Here is a 16941-nt window from a genome sequence, read left to right as displayed (position 1 = left end):
TGCAATATCCTCCCCTTGGGAGTGAGGAGGCAATAACTCGTTAGTAGCCAATTTCCAACCATTATTTGCTGGCTTCATCAGAATTATTATTACATGAGAATTTGCAAGTCTCCCTCTTTCTCTGATTCATGCTTGCTCTTTCTTTCTTTCTTTCTTTCTTTCTTTCTTTCTTTCTTTCTTTCTTTCTTTCCCCCCGCATTTTCCCTTCTCCCCATCTCTCCCCATCACCCCTGGCCAGATGTTTCTACCACCAAGTGCTCAGTGTCTCTGCAGGTTCTCACCTTTCTCATTTTCCTTCCCCTTCCCTTTTTCTCCCCCAACCCGAAGCCTGAAGGGCTTGAGAAGGAAACGACCTACAACTTCCTGCTCTGTGCAGCTGGTAAGAGCCCCACCCGTCCTGACCTGCCTCTGCAAAGGGAAGGTTGGAAACCCCGGGTGTCCGAGGGGAAGAGCTAACTAGAAGCAGTAATATGGAAATGAGAACGTGGGACACCTCCAGCTGGATAACGAGGAAATGTTTCCTAACACTGAAGGGCTGGAATGGCCCCCAAGGGAAGGGCTGGAAGCCTAGGTCTTAGGGAACGATCCTGGCCTGGGTGCTGGGGGGATGGGCTAGATGGGATTGAATGGGGCTTTCCCCTTCTCTCACTCTCTGATTCCATGGAGTGAAATTACAAACGGGAAGGTGCCAGAGAAAGAGCTGGAGACTGCAGTTCCCTTGTCTCACCAGGTGGTGGCACCTTGCTCCATGTGGAGGGCTGGGGTGGGGGGCGAGGGGGATCCGAGCCTGAGAGGGGAGTTGGGGATGGGTGGGGGGTTCACTATAAAGCTATGGAGGAATGGAGCTGCTAAAGGCAGGGAGCCCCGGTGCAATGCCAGGGGAAAGACAGCAGCAGGGGCAGTGTCCTAGCTCCTGTGCTGGGGCCTGGTCACTGTTATACGGGGGGGATTTTACTACAATCTCATCTATGTCACTTTTCCCCAGGAAAGACAGCGCTGCAGCCAATGTCCCTGAAGCTCCCAGAGAACGTGGTGCAGGGATCGGCCAGAGCCTATTTCTCAGTGCTGGGTAAGTGAGGCAGTCCAAAGAGCCCGGCTGTGCCTTCCCCGTGCCTGACGTTAGTGGTCTTTCCACCCGTTCCACTCCTCACCCTGTTGTGCACCCATCACAGCCCCTCCATTTATCCCCCAGCTGCCCACGGCTGTAGTCACTAGCTAGCACTTCACCTCTTTTTTTCTCTCCTTCCCAACACCTCTGCCTCTGGGCCCACGTCTCTGGCTATTCGTCCACCCTAGTGCTCCCATCTGCCCTTCCAGCAACACGCCCTTCACTTTGCCTTTCATGTGTCCCTTCTCTCTCAGAGCGTATTTCTCTGTCTCCTCCTTTCTCTGTGTTGTGTGTGTCTCTTTCTTTCCCTCCTATTGCCTGTGATCTCACAAGCCTGTTATGGATGTCTCACACTAGCATCCTTGCTCTGCGGTGCACTCTACCTCCGCAGGCCGGCTCTGTGCGACTCCCTGACTCCCTGACACTGACTCCCTGTGTCTCCATCCCCAGGCGATATCCTGGGCACAGCCATGCAGAACCTGCAGCAGCTTCTCCAGATGCCCTTCGGCTGCGGGGAGCAGAACATGGTCCTGTTTGCCCCCAACATCTACGTCCTGGATTATCTGAATAAGACGGGGCAGCTGAGCGAGGAGACCAAATCCAAGGCCATCGGATACTTAGTCAGCGGTGAGGAGGGACAGGGCTTTTGTTTCTCCACTTGCTCCCTTCCAAGGTTGTGCTGGGAGGTTTTTGGGTCTGCCTTGCTCAGATAATGCTCCCACTGGGAAGGATGGACGGACTGAGGGGACCACCTGTCTCTTGGGGGGGAGGGGAACACACTTGTACCTTCTCAGCCCTTTCATCCCATTGCTCTCCAGTGTGTGAGCCCAGTGGTAATTCACTCTTGCCCCAGCAAACCAGACTCGGCTCCCCAGATGGCCTATATAGGCCTTTTCTAGCCACCAGCGTATTGGCAGCACCGTCACAACTGACCCCTCATCATTTACCTTTGAATCAGGGCCTCTGACACCCCCTCCCCCCAACCCCGCACCAGAGGTCAGGGGTTCCCTTTCCCAGGAGTTACTCTGAGTAGTTACTCCATTAATGGTTGGTTACAATAGATCGCTTCCCAACAGGGGATGCCATAGCATGGTAGCATGCTTAGATCTAGGGTGACATCTAGGAACATAGAGAACTCTACTCTCTGGAAGTGCTCGATGGGAGAAGATGGGTCCATGTGGACATAGCCTACGTGCTGCACCGCACTGGGTGCATTTCTGCTGATGACATGCAAGGCGGAGAAGAAGAGCTGGGTTGGTTCTGCAGGCCTGGCAGTAGTAAATGGAGCAAAAGCTGGGTTTAAGCCTTCTTGTCACTAGAGGAGATTTTATTTGTAACACAATTAGCCAACTTAGAATCATAGACCATCAGGGTTGTAAGGGACCTCAGGAGGTCATCTAGTCCCACCCCCTGCTCAAAGCAGGACCCACAGGTGCCCCCCCACCCTGCCCCCGGCCCGGCCCCGCCCCGACTCAGCCCCCTCCCTGCCCCTATTGGACTCCTCCCCAAATCCCTGCCCCTGCCCCACCTTTTCCCCAAGCCAGGGCCGGTTCCAGACCCCAGCGCGACAAGCACGTGCGTGGGGCGGCCCTTGCCGGCAGGGGCGGCAGATTGGGCCGGCAGACCTGCCGCAGTCACGCCTGCGGGAGGTCCACCGGAGCCCCGGGACGACCGGACCTGCCGCAGGCATGACTGCGGAGGGGGCGCTCCTCCCGCGGCTCCAGTGGACCTCCCGCAGGTGTGACTGCGGACGGTTCGCTGGTCGCGCGGGTCGGCTGGACCTCCCGCAGGCATGACTGCGGCAGCTCAACCGCAGCCGCCAGACCAGCGAACCGCCCGCAGCTGCGGGAGGTCCAGCCGAGCCGCGCGACTAGCGGACCCTCACCAGTCAAGCCCGCGGGAGGTCCGCTGCTCCCGGGGCTCCGGGGCGCCTCCCGCGCATGACTGCTTGGGGCGGCGGAATATGTAGAGCCGGCCCTGCCCCAAGCACACTGCATTCCTCCTCCTCGGTGAGGAGCACCCACCAATTTTTCCCTGTGGGTGCTCCAGCCCCGGAGCACCCATGGAGTCAGGGCCTATGGCACGACCAATCCCCAACTAAATCAGCCCAGACAGGGCATTGTCAAGCCAGGCCTTAAAAACTTCTAAGGAAGGACTTGTAGTTTTAATACATGTTTGCTGATTAAGGGAAACTCTAGGCTCCTTGCTAAGGTTAACTCAACCAGCTAACATGTGTGAAACTACAAGTGCCTTGTCTGTGTTAGGATTGAAACACGTGTTAGCTAACAATGTTGGTAATGCTCCTTTATTCCTAATGTGGCCATGACCTTTGCCAGTAAAGCCAGTAGCCATGACTCTGAACACACCCGGGGCAGAGCCGCTGAGTGACAAGAGGCCCTTTCCACGTCGTCATTTTTCAGAAAAGCCCCAGTTTGGGTCACACCTTTGATTATTCCTCGTTCTCCATTTCTGCTCCACCCTGTTTTTAATGAGGGTTAGCAATCTTTCAGAGACAGCCTTCCCATTTATTTATTTTAGGTGCTGCAAAGGGATCCTTGAACCTGGTATGGGTAGATGCACATCATAACCCTGTTGCTTGTACCTTCTTTTAACGCCTAACAGAAGACCAAGGCCGCTCTGCTGAGACACTGAGGCTGTTTTTAGGAATGGGAGGCTTGCCTGGCTTGCGTACTCTACATCGGACCTGCTTCTGCGTCTAAGGCTTGATCTAAACCCAGCTTTGTACCAGTGTAACTATTTCAGTTAGGAGGTGATAGTTTACCAAAATAATTGAATCAGTACAACCCCTAGTGTGGATGCAGTTCTACCCCCTTCCCATCTGGGAACAAACTGTACTGGTATTAGCACTTTTATACTATCCTAACTACATCCACTCTGGGGCATTCGGAGCATTTTAACGCTAGGGGTACAATTAAAGCAGGATGTTTGTGTGTAGATGGGGCTGAAGAGTCTCTTTTCCTGGCTGACATCTACAGCTGGACTTTATTGCAGTAAAACACAACTTCATTCTCCCTTTCAGGTTACCAGACACAGCTGAAGTACAAACACCAGGATGGCTCCTACAGCACATTTGGGCCACGTTATAGGCAACCAGGGAACACCTGGTAAGATTTCAGTGCTGCTGAATTCTTTCCCTTCTCTTGTTATAACCTGGAGCTTGCCCATTGTTAATAGGTGCTGATCATGAAGGGGCGGAGGAGAGGGGAAGAGCTCTAGAGCTGATGATGTGGGATAAGGCAACTATGACAGGTGGTAGGGAAGGGAGATCTCCTTTAGTTCGTATGCTAGAGGCCTGCAGTTTTGGCTTAATAGCCATTTACAGCCCCCTGATTCCCTGCTCAACTCGGGTTAGAGCAGCCTGGGGGCTGTTCTAACTTTCTCCAGCTGGCCACAGTCCCCTGAGGACCATACATCAGCTAGGTGTGTCCAGAACACAGCACACTCCAGCCACTCACTCTCTGTACCAGGGGCTATGTGGAGGGTGGTGTAAAGGGGTCAGCCAAAGATTCCCCTGCTGGGTGACTTGATGGTAGTTACAGCTCCTTTTGTGTTACCTGAGCAGGGTGCAGGGGTCAGAACAGGGCAGAGAATCCATCCCAAAGACCTGATTGTGGATACTTGTCCCTTCTGAAATTATGTATTCGATCCTCAACCAGAAAAGTTTAGCCACCACAGCCCTCAGGATAATGAGGAAGCTGGTAAAAGGGTGGAGCCATCACAGCCCCTCAATGCTTAGTGCATGCCTTGCACTAAGGGTGAACAAACAGGTTCTGCAGGGAGTAGCAGTGGGCAGCTCTGTAGAGGTTGCTTTTCCCTCTGCCACTACTGACTCTATTGCCCCAGTGTGGTGCTAGGGGGTGCTGTGCTGTAGGGAGTGGGGTGGGTGGCTCAGTAAGGCGTATTGTCTCTCTGAGTGCTGACCCCAGTCTGATGCTAGGGGGCGCTGTGCTGCTGTTTTTATAAGAAGAAAATGCAGAGCCAGTATCCTGGCCACTCCTGGTCACTGAAGATTGTGAGGGCTGTTCTCCCAAGGGCTCTGGACAACCACCTTCTACCCCTAAACTGTGCCCTGGCTGTTTGAAACCAATGCAGGAAGCTGACTCACTTCCTGTCCTAAAATGGGCAGTTTTGCTGTGCCCTGTCAAACGACTGCTGGGTCTTTCCCCCAGGCTCTGTTGCATGTCAGTAGGTGGCTGAGTGAGATAATGGTTCCCTGGCCCATGACCACCAGCTCTCCGGCCCCTGCTGCTTCCATTCAGGCTGGCGATGCCCCAGGACCCCGTCCCCTCCAGCGAGCACAGGGCATGGGAGGGAGCTCTCACTGCTGCCCACTCTCTGTCTCAGGCTGACGGCCTTTGTCCTCAAGTCCTTCGCGCAGGCCCGCTCTCACATCTTCATCGAGGAGAAGCACATCCAGGACGCCCTGGCCTGGCTCGCTGGCAAGCAGAAGGACAACGGCTGCTTCCGCAGCTCGGGGACGCTCCTGAACAATGCCATAAAGGTGACGTATCCACCCAGACAGCTTCCCATGGGCCTCATGGGACCCATACAGGACTCCAGTGACACGGAGAAGCCTGCAACTGCACATGGGAACAGCACAGCCACTGCAGCACATGGGGCTGAGGCAGGGGGCTTGGAAATGGGGCAGATGGGATCTACCAAGGGAGGCAAGAGCAGGGGAGAACCATACGGTACATGGAGCGACCGTGGGTAGCGGAAAGAAGAGGGGCAGGTACATGGAAGCTACCACAGTGTGGGAAGAACAGGGATGTAGAACTCCCCTGGGAGGAGGAGCCAGTGGGCGGGGTTTCAGGATTAATGTCTCTCTCTGTGATTCCCTGCAGGGCGGGGTGGACGATGAGGTCACGCTCTCTGCCTACATCACCATCGCGCTGCTGGAGATTCCTCTGCCCATCACTGTACGTACCGGTAACCCCTCAAGCCACAGACAGAGCTGGGGACCCCCAAGTCACAGCCTCCCATCCCGAGAGAGAAGCCTTTAAAAAAGGGGGAAATCGAGTCAGAAAAGACTTTAAATGGAGGTCCAAATCTGGAACTGAAATTTCCCTGCAGCTTCCCTTCCAGTCCAGGATGCTGGTTCTGTCTCATCTCTTATCCTTTTATATGATCTTTATTTAAAAACTTTTCAGGCGGTGTTTGCTTGATCCTCTCTTACACGCCTACAGCTTAGAGTTTTACAGATATTTAACACTTAACCCCTTTGCAGTTGGCACTAGCCAAATGGATCCCCATCAAGGGCTGATTTCTGTTCTCCTTCGGTTAGGTCTGCTCCACATCCAGAAATCGCACTGGTAAAAGTTTTATCATCAGAGAGCAATGGCAAAAAGACTATATTGGTGCAGTGAGTTCACACTGGGCCACTTGTGCCAGCGCATTGTGTTAATCTAGTATCAGGCCAGATTGGCAACAGTGTGGTGCATTGTGAGTAGGCATCCCAGTGTCCTCTGTGCCGCTTTCAGCGGCATTGCTTTGTGTGGAAATCTTGCTGCGTAGCTTTCGCTGTGCTTGTGGGAAATGTTCACTCAGAGCACGTGGGAAAAGGTAGCAAGTAGCAGGAAAAGCTGTGGCTGTGGAGAATGTGCTGACTGCGTAAAAGCCAGGTGGGCTTCCCATCATTGGGACACTTGGTTCAAAAGTGCTACCAGACAGTCTCTGTTAAAGGGAATGTTGCACTGTGGGACTGCAGTGGAAGGACCACTTACACTGGTACTTCCAGTGAGCATGCACCTTACCACCGTGCTGATATAACTCCACTGACATGGGGCTAATGCTGCTCCAGAAAAGGGAGTCAGTATGCCCCCAAAAGTGGAGAATTTTTCTTGGTAGAGAAGTTGAGTGTGAACGTGTGCCAGGCTGTGCCCAGAAAAGATGAGTTCTGTAACTTGAGTCTAGATCAGGCTTTAGATGTGTGGTGCTACTGGCTGTGGTCAGACAAGACAAGTGGATGTGGCCCAACATGGCCTGCTTGTTAACATTGTCCTGATGAAGTAGCAGCCAGTTCCCATCCACTGTCATTAGACTAACCTGATCCCCTGTATTTAACTGAGGATAGTTGATGTCCTGATTAAGCCCTTCTCAGTTAGCAGGAGTATAAACCCCAAGGCATTTTGTTTTCAGGCTTTCCTGTCTCAAAACCAGCTGAGCTCATTCCCTCCAGCTTCCCAGAAAGAACCTCTCTCTTAGCAGACACCAAGGGCTAGGAAAGTTCAGATCAAAACAGTCTGAAAAAGTTTCAAGGCACTGAAAATGGGACTGTCTGCTGGACTTTCCATTCTCAGCCATTGACGAAAACAGATGAACTGCCCTGCTGTGTATGCACCTGTGCACATTGGTATCCCTTGGAATGTCCTTACGGGAAATGTCTGATTCCAAACTTTGCTTCTCAAATGTTCCTAAGTGAGGACCGACCACAGGACAAATTTAAAGGGCCAGGTTCCCCAATACGCCATCGCCATTCACCAAATGTGAAGGGCCGGACTCACTGGTTCGCTCTGGATGCTTAGTGCCAGCCTAGTGATGCAAAGCAGCTGTAAACCAGCCACTGCACATTGCTGGAGTGGTGAAAGCGAGAGAGTGTCCTGGGGAATCTGGCTCTGAAAGATCAGCTATTGTTTAGAGTTACCCGTATGTCAGAAAATCTGAAAAAAATACTTCATAAAATGGAAAAAGTGCATATTGTTTCCTGCCTGTTGAGCTCACAGACTGAATTCACCTCCAGGGTGACCTCTCCTCCCCCTCTCAGCCCATGTCTCTCTCTCCACACAGCATTCTGTGGTCCGTAATGCTCTGTTCTGTCTGGAGACGGCAGCAGAGCAGGGAGGAAACCACGTGTACACCAGGGCGCTACTGGCCTACGCCTTCGCCCTGGCGGGGAAGGAGGAGAAGCGCAGGGCACAGCTGGACTCGCTTGACAAGGAAGCTGTGAAAGAGGGTGAGAGTTCTCGATGGGCCCTTCTCCTGCATCCCAGCCCCCGGCCCTACCTCCCCAACTCGTAAGGTGACCGTGTATTGAGAATCATATACAGGTGCTCAGAGGGGAAACCACAGCAGAGGAATGTTACGAGGGGCCAGCACCAGGTGGGAGAACGTTATTTGACATGAAGAAACCAGATTGAGAGAGAGGCAGCCCAGGAAGATTTCTGACTTGGGCTGTTGTATCCCTGTTGTATCCCTGCCCTTTTAAGGACTCCTTGTTCTTTTAAACTGGGTCATTGATTGCAACCTTCAGTATCCAACCTACCTATTAGGTAAATTGCCAACATTCCCTTTGCATTTGTCTCTCTTGCATTTGCCCTTTCCCTTGTCCCTGCCTTCCCTCCATTTGCCTCCTTGCTCTACTCCGGAGCTTGTTAGCTTTTCTTCTGTTTGTTTCAGTCCGTTTCCCCCTTTTCTATACTGTGAAATAACTAGTTTCTCCTTTCTTTTCCTCCTGCTCTCTTCCTTCTTCCCCCAAGTCTCCAAATCTCTCTTCTCTCCTCCTGCCTCCCACACCAAAAGCTCTCACATACTCCCTACTTCCCAGCCCACAAAATCACAGGCATATTGTCCTGCTGCCTTGCACCCCACAAATCTCTCTCTCCCCACACACACACTGCAGCCTGCCCCAGGCACAAGCTAATGCACAAGCACGTGCAAGGTTTCCCCAGGATCCACTCACACACACAGGCTCCTTCTCCCCCACCCGAAAGCCATTCACACACACACACACACACACACAGAGAGGCTGCCCCCAACCCTAGTGAACATGGGACTTGTTATGCAGGGTCCTAGCACGTGCAAACACCAAGTTCCCTTCCCATCACATCAGACACCTGGGTTCTCTGTCCCCTGCCCCAGCCCCACAAACACAGAGCCTCAGCCCCACACTCATAGGCCTCATGCAGGTGAGGAAACTCACTGTGTTAGAAAATGCATTAGTTGACATACTGCTAAAGACAACTCAGCACCTTGTCACAGAATCATAGAATCTCAGGGTTGGAAGGGACCTCAGGAGGTCATCTAGTCCAACCCCCTGCTCAAAGCAGGACCAATTCTCAACTAAATCATCCCAGCCGGGGCTTTGTCAAGCCTGACCTTAAAAACCTCTAAGGAAGGAGATTCCACCACCTCCCTAGGTAACCCATTCCAGTGCTTCACCACCCTCCTAGTGAAAAAGTTTTTCCTAATATCCAACCTAAACCTCCCCCACTGCAACTTGAGACCATTACTCCTTGTTCTGTCATCAGGTACCACTGAGAACAGTCTAGATCCATCCTCTTTGGAACCCCCTTTCAGGTAGTTGAAAGCAGCTATCAAATCCCCCCTCATTCTTCTCTTCTGCAGGCTAAACAATCCCAGTTCCCTCAGCCTCTCCTCATAAGTCATGTGCTCCAGCCCCCTAATCATTTTTGTTGCCCTCCACTGGACTCTTTCCAATTTTGCCACATCCTTCTTGTAGTGTGGGGCCCAAAAGTGGCCACAGTACTCCAAATAAGGCCTCACCAATATCGAATAGAGGGGAATGATCACATCCCTCAATCTGCTGGCAGATCTAGACAGAGTCAGGTTGGGTGAAAAACGGCAGCTGTTTGTGGCCAACCAATCACATTAGCTGCCTGTGGCTCCCCTGAGGGCACCCCATAGCCTAAGTTTACAAACAGCAAATGCATTTGTAAGCCCAGCCATCCCTGTCTATTCTAGGTGCTGAGTCATATTTACCAGCGTGCTGCTTAATGCATTTTCTCTTCTAACACGGAGCATTTCCCCAGGGTAGATGGACCTTCAGGCCTTGTCTACACACAAAAGTCATTCTGCTGTATCTGTACTAGTATAATTAAAGTGGTGCGACTCCCGCAGTGTGGACGCAGTTATAGCAGTGTGAAGGTGTTCATACCAATAGAACTGTTCCCGTACAGCCCTACCGGTACAAGGCACCTTTATTCTGGTATGACCATGCCCAGACTACAGGTACCAGTAGAAAAGTCACAGCCCTAACCAAAATAGTTGTAGTGGCACAAAATCTGTGTGTTGGCCAGGTCTTAGAGGCGTCTTCTCCCCTTTCCACCCTCCTTGGGTGTCTCTCTCCTCCCTCCCACCCGTGTCTGCAGATTCTCCCCCTCCCTTTCCTGCCCTCCTCCCTAGGATCTCTCACCCAAGATTTTTCTTTCCTTCTCCCCTGGTTTCTTCTTCCCTTTCCCTCTCCCCACTTCTTTGGGTCCAGGCCGTCTCTACCCTCCTCTCCCCCTTTGCCTCAGGAGGATTCCTGTCCCCACACTCCCCAGGACTGTCACCCATTTTGAGGAGGGAGCCTGTTGCAGGGGGAGGAAGCGTCTCAGTGGCATCTAGCTTCCTGCACCCAGAGCCCCCAGGCTCTGGTGGCTACAGCAGCCCAGGAGTGGGCCAGCACCGAGAGCAGCTCAGGGGGCAGCAGGTGAGGCAGAGGATGGTTTGGTCCAAGGGGCATTACATGGAGAGAAGCATCAAGGGGGCACATTTTAGGACTCTGGGAGATGCCTTACAGCTCCCCAGACATAGGGGTCATCACCAGGGAGGAGAGAGTTGGGGCCTGGGTCCCCTTTCCCGAGGGCAAGTTCCTGTGGGAACAGTTTGATGGTGGCTTTTTTTTAAGGTGCTGAAATATTAATGTAAAGACAAAGGGAACTTTTTAAAAACATGAGCTGGGGCCAGTGCTGCCGGTGCCTGACTTTGCAGCGACACAGGTGTATCTGGGCGGTCCCCCACACATCTCAGTGCTGTGACTGAGCATATCCTGAAACCCTGACCAAATGGTACCATTCGCACTGAGCAATAGCACAGTTCTGCTCATATCTTAGCTGGCTCCACTCCATTCCTCGCTCCAAGCACTGCTCCTCACTCTGGATACTCGTTCCATGGGAGCGATGGCCCCTGGTCAGCACAGAGTGACGTCTGCTCCCTACAACAAGAGACAAATGAAGAGGAGAAGCCTGATCTTTGGACTGATAAAATGAAAAAACAGATCATTCCAGGGGGCCCCAAATTAAGGTCCTGGTGTCCCAGGAAATCCCAGGAAGAACTGGGCCTGTGCTGGTAAGAGAAGGACTTATGGGCTGTTCACACTGCTGGAGTGGGGTGCAACCGTCACTGCTGTAACCCTTGGGCCTTGAGCGCCTGGGGCCACTTAGCGACTTCACACTTTTTGGATCAAAGAGCCCAATAAAGGCTGCTACTGTCCATTCCTGGGATGTCCCTTCATAAGATAAAGGGGACGTAGGCACAGAGGTGGCAGCCTGATTAGTCACTGAGTGTTTGTACCAGAAGGTTTGTATAAATCCACTAGACCAGCAAGTGAGGGACTATTTAATCCTTTCACGTCTCATGTCAATATGCCAGACGAGCACGGGGGGCTCTTTTCTCCCACCCGCAGCAGCAGCAGGTCAACAACCCCCTTAGAAATGGCATGTACTAAGCATCTGTATTTCCTTCTCTCCTGCCCTCCTGCTCCCTTCTCCTGCTGCAGATGGCTCCATTCACTGGCAGAGGCCTGGGAAGGAGCCGAAAGCCGAGCTCCCATTCTACCACCCCCGTGCTCCTTCTGCCGAAGTGGAGATGACGTCCTACGTGCTCCTCGCTCACCTCACCACGCAGCCGGCACCATCCCAAGACGACCTGTCATTAGCAACTCAAATTGCAAAGTGGATCAGCAAGCAGCAGAATCCCAATGGGGGCTTCTCCTCCACCCAGGTGAACTGTTCCCATCCCCAGCCTCAGACACCCAGGGCAGGAGGGAGAGGCAGACAGGAGAGGGCAGGAGACAGACAAACAACCTGGGGGAGGAGAAGACTGACCTGGGGGGAGGGAAGAGGTGGCAGTCCCTTGGCTGTATAGTTTAGTTTAGATCAGGGGATAGTCACAGCATGGAGTATGGCTGCATCAGATACCCACAGGCCCAGAGGGACTAATGAGTTAGGAGACTGGACAAGTGATGCTGCTGTGTATGGAGGACAGAAGAGTCGCCCTGAGCACTCACAAGGTAGTGCAGTGCCATCCCCAGCTTCCCCCAGCACTGACCCCATCCAGCCAGACCAATTCAGCTCAGGAGCAGAGGCCTCCCCAGAGAAGCAGCAGCAGCCAGTCACTGCCGGACATACCCAGAAAGAGGTGGGGGGGCACCATCCTGAGTGACAACCAAACAGGAGGTGCCACCTCCCCCTTTGAGCGGGTGCAGACCATGCTGGTGCTTGGAAGCTGGGACCTCAGGGAGTGACCTCTCCAGACAGGACCAGTCATTGGCCCCATGCTCCACCATTACCCTGGTTGGCTTGATACCCAAAGGGCTGAAAGACTTTCTCATACTCCATTACTGATCCTCCTGGGTGCCTCACCAGGGTCCTCTCTGAGCTACAAGCAGCTCCCATTTCACCTGGTCCTGAACTGTCCCTTTGGGTTGGTCCTTCAGGGAAGGGTGGTGGCATCTTCCCTCAGATGCCTGTGGTGGAGTGTCAGAGATACCAAGGCCTAGGTTCCCTAAAGTACTTAGACACTTGGCTGCTTTCAGTGGGTGAAAGGTGCTTAAATACCTTTGAGGATCTGGGCCCAAGGGAATAGAGTGAATGGCTTGTGGGAGTGGAAATGGGAAAATCGGGGCACTGCAGTGTAGGAAGAGCCGGTGGAGTGGGGGCTCTGGGCCTATACAAATGGCTCATTCATCCCCTTGGGCACCTGGGCTCATCTCTTGTTTGGCAGGACACAGTGGTGGCACTCCAGGCGCTGTCCCGATATGGAGTCTCCACCTATGCCAAGAGCGAAGGAGCATCCACAGTGACTCTGCAATCTACAGGGGACTTCCAGTCCCAATTCCAGGTGGATCACACAAACCGTCTGCTGCTCCAGCGTATAGCACTGCCAGAGGTGCCAGGGGACTACAGCATGGGGGTGACAGGAGAAGGATGTGTCTATGTGCAGGTGAGGGGCCCTGGGGCAGGTGGAGCGGGAGAGGCTGCTGCTGAGGGGAGCCTGTCTCATTCCCATTGGAGATGGGAAGATGGGGTGGACTGGGGAGAGAGGGAAGGAAAAGAGAGGAAGAGATGGGTGAGAGGAGGAGAAAATAGGAAAGAGGTGTGAGGAGGAGAGAGTTGACAGAGAGAGTTGGGGAACGGGGAGAGAGAGAGAAGAGATAAAGGAAAGAATGAAACTGAGCAGAGGGAAGGAAATTGAGGAGATGGACAGATGGAGACACACAGAGAACCATATATTCTCTTTCAGACCAGCCTGAGGTACAATGTGCTCCCCAAGCTGGGCGAGGCACCGTTTGCGCTGGAGGTGCACACAGTCCCTGAGAAATGTGACAGCGCCAAGGCTCAAAGGACCTTTAACATCGCCATAAACATCAGGTAACTCCCCCTCGCAGGGCCGGACCTTCCGGAGCAGCCCTAGGGCAGGGGACAAATCATTTCAGTTGTGAGAGGAGCCCCCAGAAAAGTTGATACAAATCAATATTTTTCCAAAAATTAAATCCCATGATATTTTCTTAATTGCAATTGTTCTTTTCAATGTCAATCTGAATTTGTATTTCTGTGTTGCTAGCTCTTTACTTTCTCCCGCTAAATTGTTAGAGTGATTGTTCTGGGCTTGTTTCCCTGAGGCTGAAAAAGAGAAGTCAGCATCTTAGTAACACCCTGAGGGCTTGGCTACACTTGAGAGTTACAGCGCTGATGGTGGCTTTACAGCACTGTAACTTACTCCCCGTTCACACTGGCAAGGCACATACAGCGCTGTATCTCCCTGGCTACAGCGCTGCATATACTCCACCTCGACGAGAGGAATAAAGAGAACAGCGCTGGGGTGCCAGTGTAAACAGTGATTAATCTTACTACGCTGTAACTGACCTCCAGAACCTTCCCATAATGCTTTTAAGTAAAGATAACACTCTTTGTTTTGTTGTGAACTCCGGGCTCCCGGAACTGCTTATCTAAAAAACAAACACAGCTACTGTTTGTTCAAGCAGAAGCAGGCAGGGGGATCCCTTTGGAATGTCCACTACTAGTGTTTGCTTGAGGAGAAAAGCAGTGTGGCGGGCGGGGCGGGGTCTGTTTCGGAGCAGCTGCTTATCTGGTCTGTGAGGGAAAAAAACACTTAGTGAATGAGAGAAGGGGGCAGGGGAAGGGGTCAGAACTTGCAAGGCAGGGAGCTGACTCAGTGTCAGCTCCAAAAATCCACTCTCTCTGTCTCCCCCCACGCTCCCTGTCACACTCCACCCCACCTTCCTCTTTTGAAAAGCACGTTGCAGCCACTTGAACGCTGGGATAGCTACCCATAATGCACCACTCCCAACACCGCTGCAAATGCTGCAAATGTGGCCACACTGCAGCGCTGGTAGCTGTCAGCGTGGCCACACTGCAGCGCTTTCCCTACACAGCTGTACGAAGACTGCTTTAACTCCCAGCACTGGACAGCTGCAAGTGTAGCCAAACCCTTACTGTGAGAGCAACACAAACTAAGGGCTTGGCTACACTTACAAATTTGCAGTGCTGCAGCAGGGTGTGAAAACACACCCTCTCCAGCGCTGCAAATTGCGGCGCTGCAAAGCGCCAGTGTGGTCAAAGCCCCAGCGCTGTCCGTTATTCCCCACAGGGAGGTGGAGTACGGACAGCGCTGGGAGAGCTCTCTCCCAGCGCTGGCGCTTTGACTACACTTAGCGTTTCAAAGCGCTGCCGCGGCAGCGCTTTGAAGTGCTAAGTGTAGCCACAGCCTCAGACATAAAACTGCCCGGACAGTAGCCTGCAACCACCACCACCCTCCCACAGAGTGAACTACCCCAGTCGCAGGAGCTGAATGCTTTGACCCAGCCGTTCTCCTTCACCAGGATTTACAGGCCGAGTTCAGTCAGACTTATACTCCTAAATCATTTCAGTGCTTTTACAATACCCACCCTTAGATGCCAAAATATGAGCTTTGGAGCCTAAGGACAAGTCTACACTTAAAACACTGCTGTAGCACTTAAATGAAGTCACTCTACACCGACAGCAGAGAGCTCTCCCATCAGCGTAGTTATTCCACCTCCCCGAGAGGCACTAGCTATGTTGACAGGTGAAGCTTTCTCACCAACCTAGCTTTGTCTACATGGTGGGGTTAGATCCATATAACTACATCACTTGGGTTGTGATTTTTCACACACTAGAATGACATAGGTATAGGTCTGTAGTGTAGACCAGACCTAACTTTAAGCTCCTATTTTTTAAAGTGAGTATCAAAAATCTCACAATGACTTAGCTAGTGTATTGAAATAACGTCCTAGTGCTAACACGGAACCAGTTTGGATGTGAAGTGACAGAGATTTTATGCCACTAAGGGAGAATTTTTTACAAAAAATACAGTTTATATATCCTAGTTTCAGGGCTCCTAAGAAAGTAAGAGGCATCCTCTTATTCCTGTTCTTTCAGTTTGCTTGCTGCTTCCATTAGTATCCAGTACATGGCATTTGTGTATTACAAATTTCTTCAATTCTTTTCTTATTGGAGGCCGTTTAAGTTTGATTCATTTCAAGGACTGTATTTCATTTTTAGCTCCTACTATCAATTAGGATCCCTGCTTTTAAGCAATTTCTGTCACTTTCCCAGGTTATACTCTGGTTTATATCTTCTAACATTTCTTCTTCCTTGTGCCAGACAATTCCTATTACTGTTAGACCACAGCAATTATTTACAGTGAAAACCAACAAAATCCCTTATAAGCTTCTCAATTTGGAGGACATACTCCACACATTCTTGTATTGTACATAAGCATTTCCCATTATGTATTAGAACAAGAGATATTTTCCACGTATAGAATGTTGTAAGTTTGAATTTAATAATGATTCAAGATTGTCAAATAAGAAGCTCAAATGAGATTATTTAACCAAAGATTAATACAGCTGTGTACAGAAAGAAGGTCCATCTTGCCCAATATCCTGTTTTCCAACACTGGCTGGTACCAGATGCTTCAGAGGGAATGAACAGAACAGGGCAATTATTGAATGATCCATCCCCTTTTGTCCAGGCCCAACTTCTGGCGGTCAGATTTAGGAACACCCAAGAGCATGAGGTTGCGTCACTGACCATCTTGGCTAATAGCCACTGATGGACCTATCCTCCATGAACTTATCTAATTCTTTTTTGAACCCTGTTATATTTTTGGTCTTCTCAACATCACCTGGCAACGAGTTCCACAGGTTGACTGTGCATTGTTTGAAGAAGTACTTCCTTTTGTTTTTTTTAAGTTTGCTGCCCATTCAGTTCATTGGGTAACTCCTGGTTCTTTTGTTATGTGAAGGGCTAAATAACACATCCTTATTCACTTTCTCCACACCATTCATGATTTTATAGACCTCAGTCATATCCCCCCATTAGTCATCTCTTTTCTAAGCTGAACACTTCCAGTCTTTCTAATCTTTTCTCATATGGAAGCCGTTCCATACCCTTAATCATTTTTGTGGCCTTTCTCTGTATTTTTTCTAATATATCTTCTTTGAGATTGGGCAACCAGAACTGCATGCAGTATTTAAGATGTAGCATAAAATGGATTTATACCGTGGCATTATGTTTTCTGTCATAATATCTATCCCATTCCTAACATTCTGTTAGCTTTTCTGAAGGCTGCTACACACTGAACAGATTTTTTTTCAGTGACTCCAAGATCTTTTTCTTGAGTGGTAACTGTTAATTTAGACTCCATCATTTTATATGTTAGTTGGGATTATGTCTTCCAATGTGCATTACTTTGCATTTATCAACACTGAATTTCCATCTGCCATTTTTTTGCCTAGTCACCCAGTTTTGTAACTCTTTGCAGTCAGC

At 51.1% G+C, this 16941-nt stretch overlaps 1 protein-coding gene across 2 annotated transcripts in view; it reads left to right on the top strand.

The window, feature by feature from the left end:
* Window positions 1-16941, top strand: part of LOC120404256 (alpha-2-macroglobulin-like) — a 58055-nt gene that overhangs the window by 31461 nt on the left and 9653 nt on the right. For both annotated transcript variants that reach the window (XM_039536423.1, XM_039536432.1), the window contains exons 22-31: window positions 328-379; window positions 986-1069; window positions 1559-1735; window positions 4149-4233; window positions 5474-5630; window positions 5974-6048; window positions 7916-8081; window positions 11628-11851; window positions 12854-13072; window positions 13373-13500. In XM_039536423.1, coding sequence (XP_039392357.1) covers window positions 328-379; window positions 986-1069; window positions 1559-1735; window positions 4149-4233; window positions 5474-5630; window positions 5974-6048; window positions 7916-8081; window positions 11628-11851; window positions 12854-13072; window positions 13373-13500 — 1367 coding nt within the window. The remainder of the gene's footprint in view (window positions 1-327; window positions 380-985; window positions 1070-1558; window positions 1736-4148; window positions 4234-5473; window positions 5631-5973; window positions 6049-7915; window positions 8082-11627; window positions 11852-12853; window positions 13073-13372; window positions 13501-16941) is intronic.

Source organism: Mauremys reevesii, linkage group 1 (assembly GCF_016161935.1).
Source record: "Mauremys reevesii isolate NIE-2019 linkage group 1, ASM1616193v1, whole genome shotgun sequence".
Lineage (NCBI taxonomy): Eukaryota > Metazoa > Chordata > Testudines > Geoemydidae > Mauremys > Mauremys reevesii.
The sequence above is the reverse complement of the archived record's forward strand: the minus strand, read 5'-3'. Positions and strand labels throughout refer to the sequence as shown.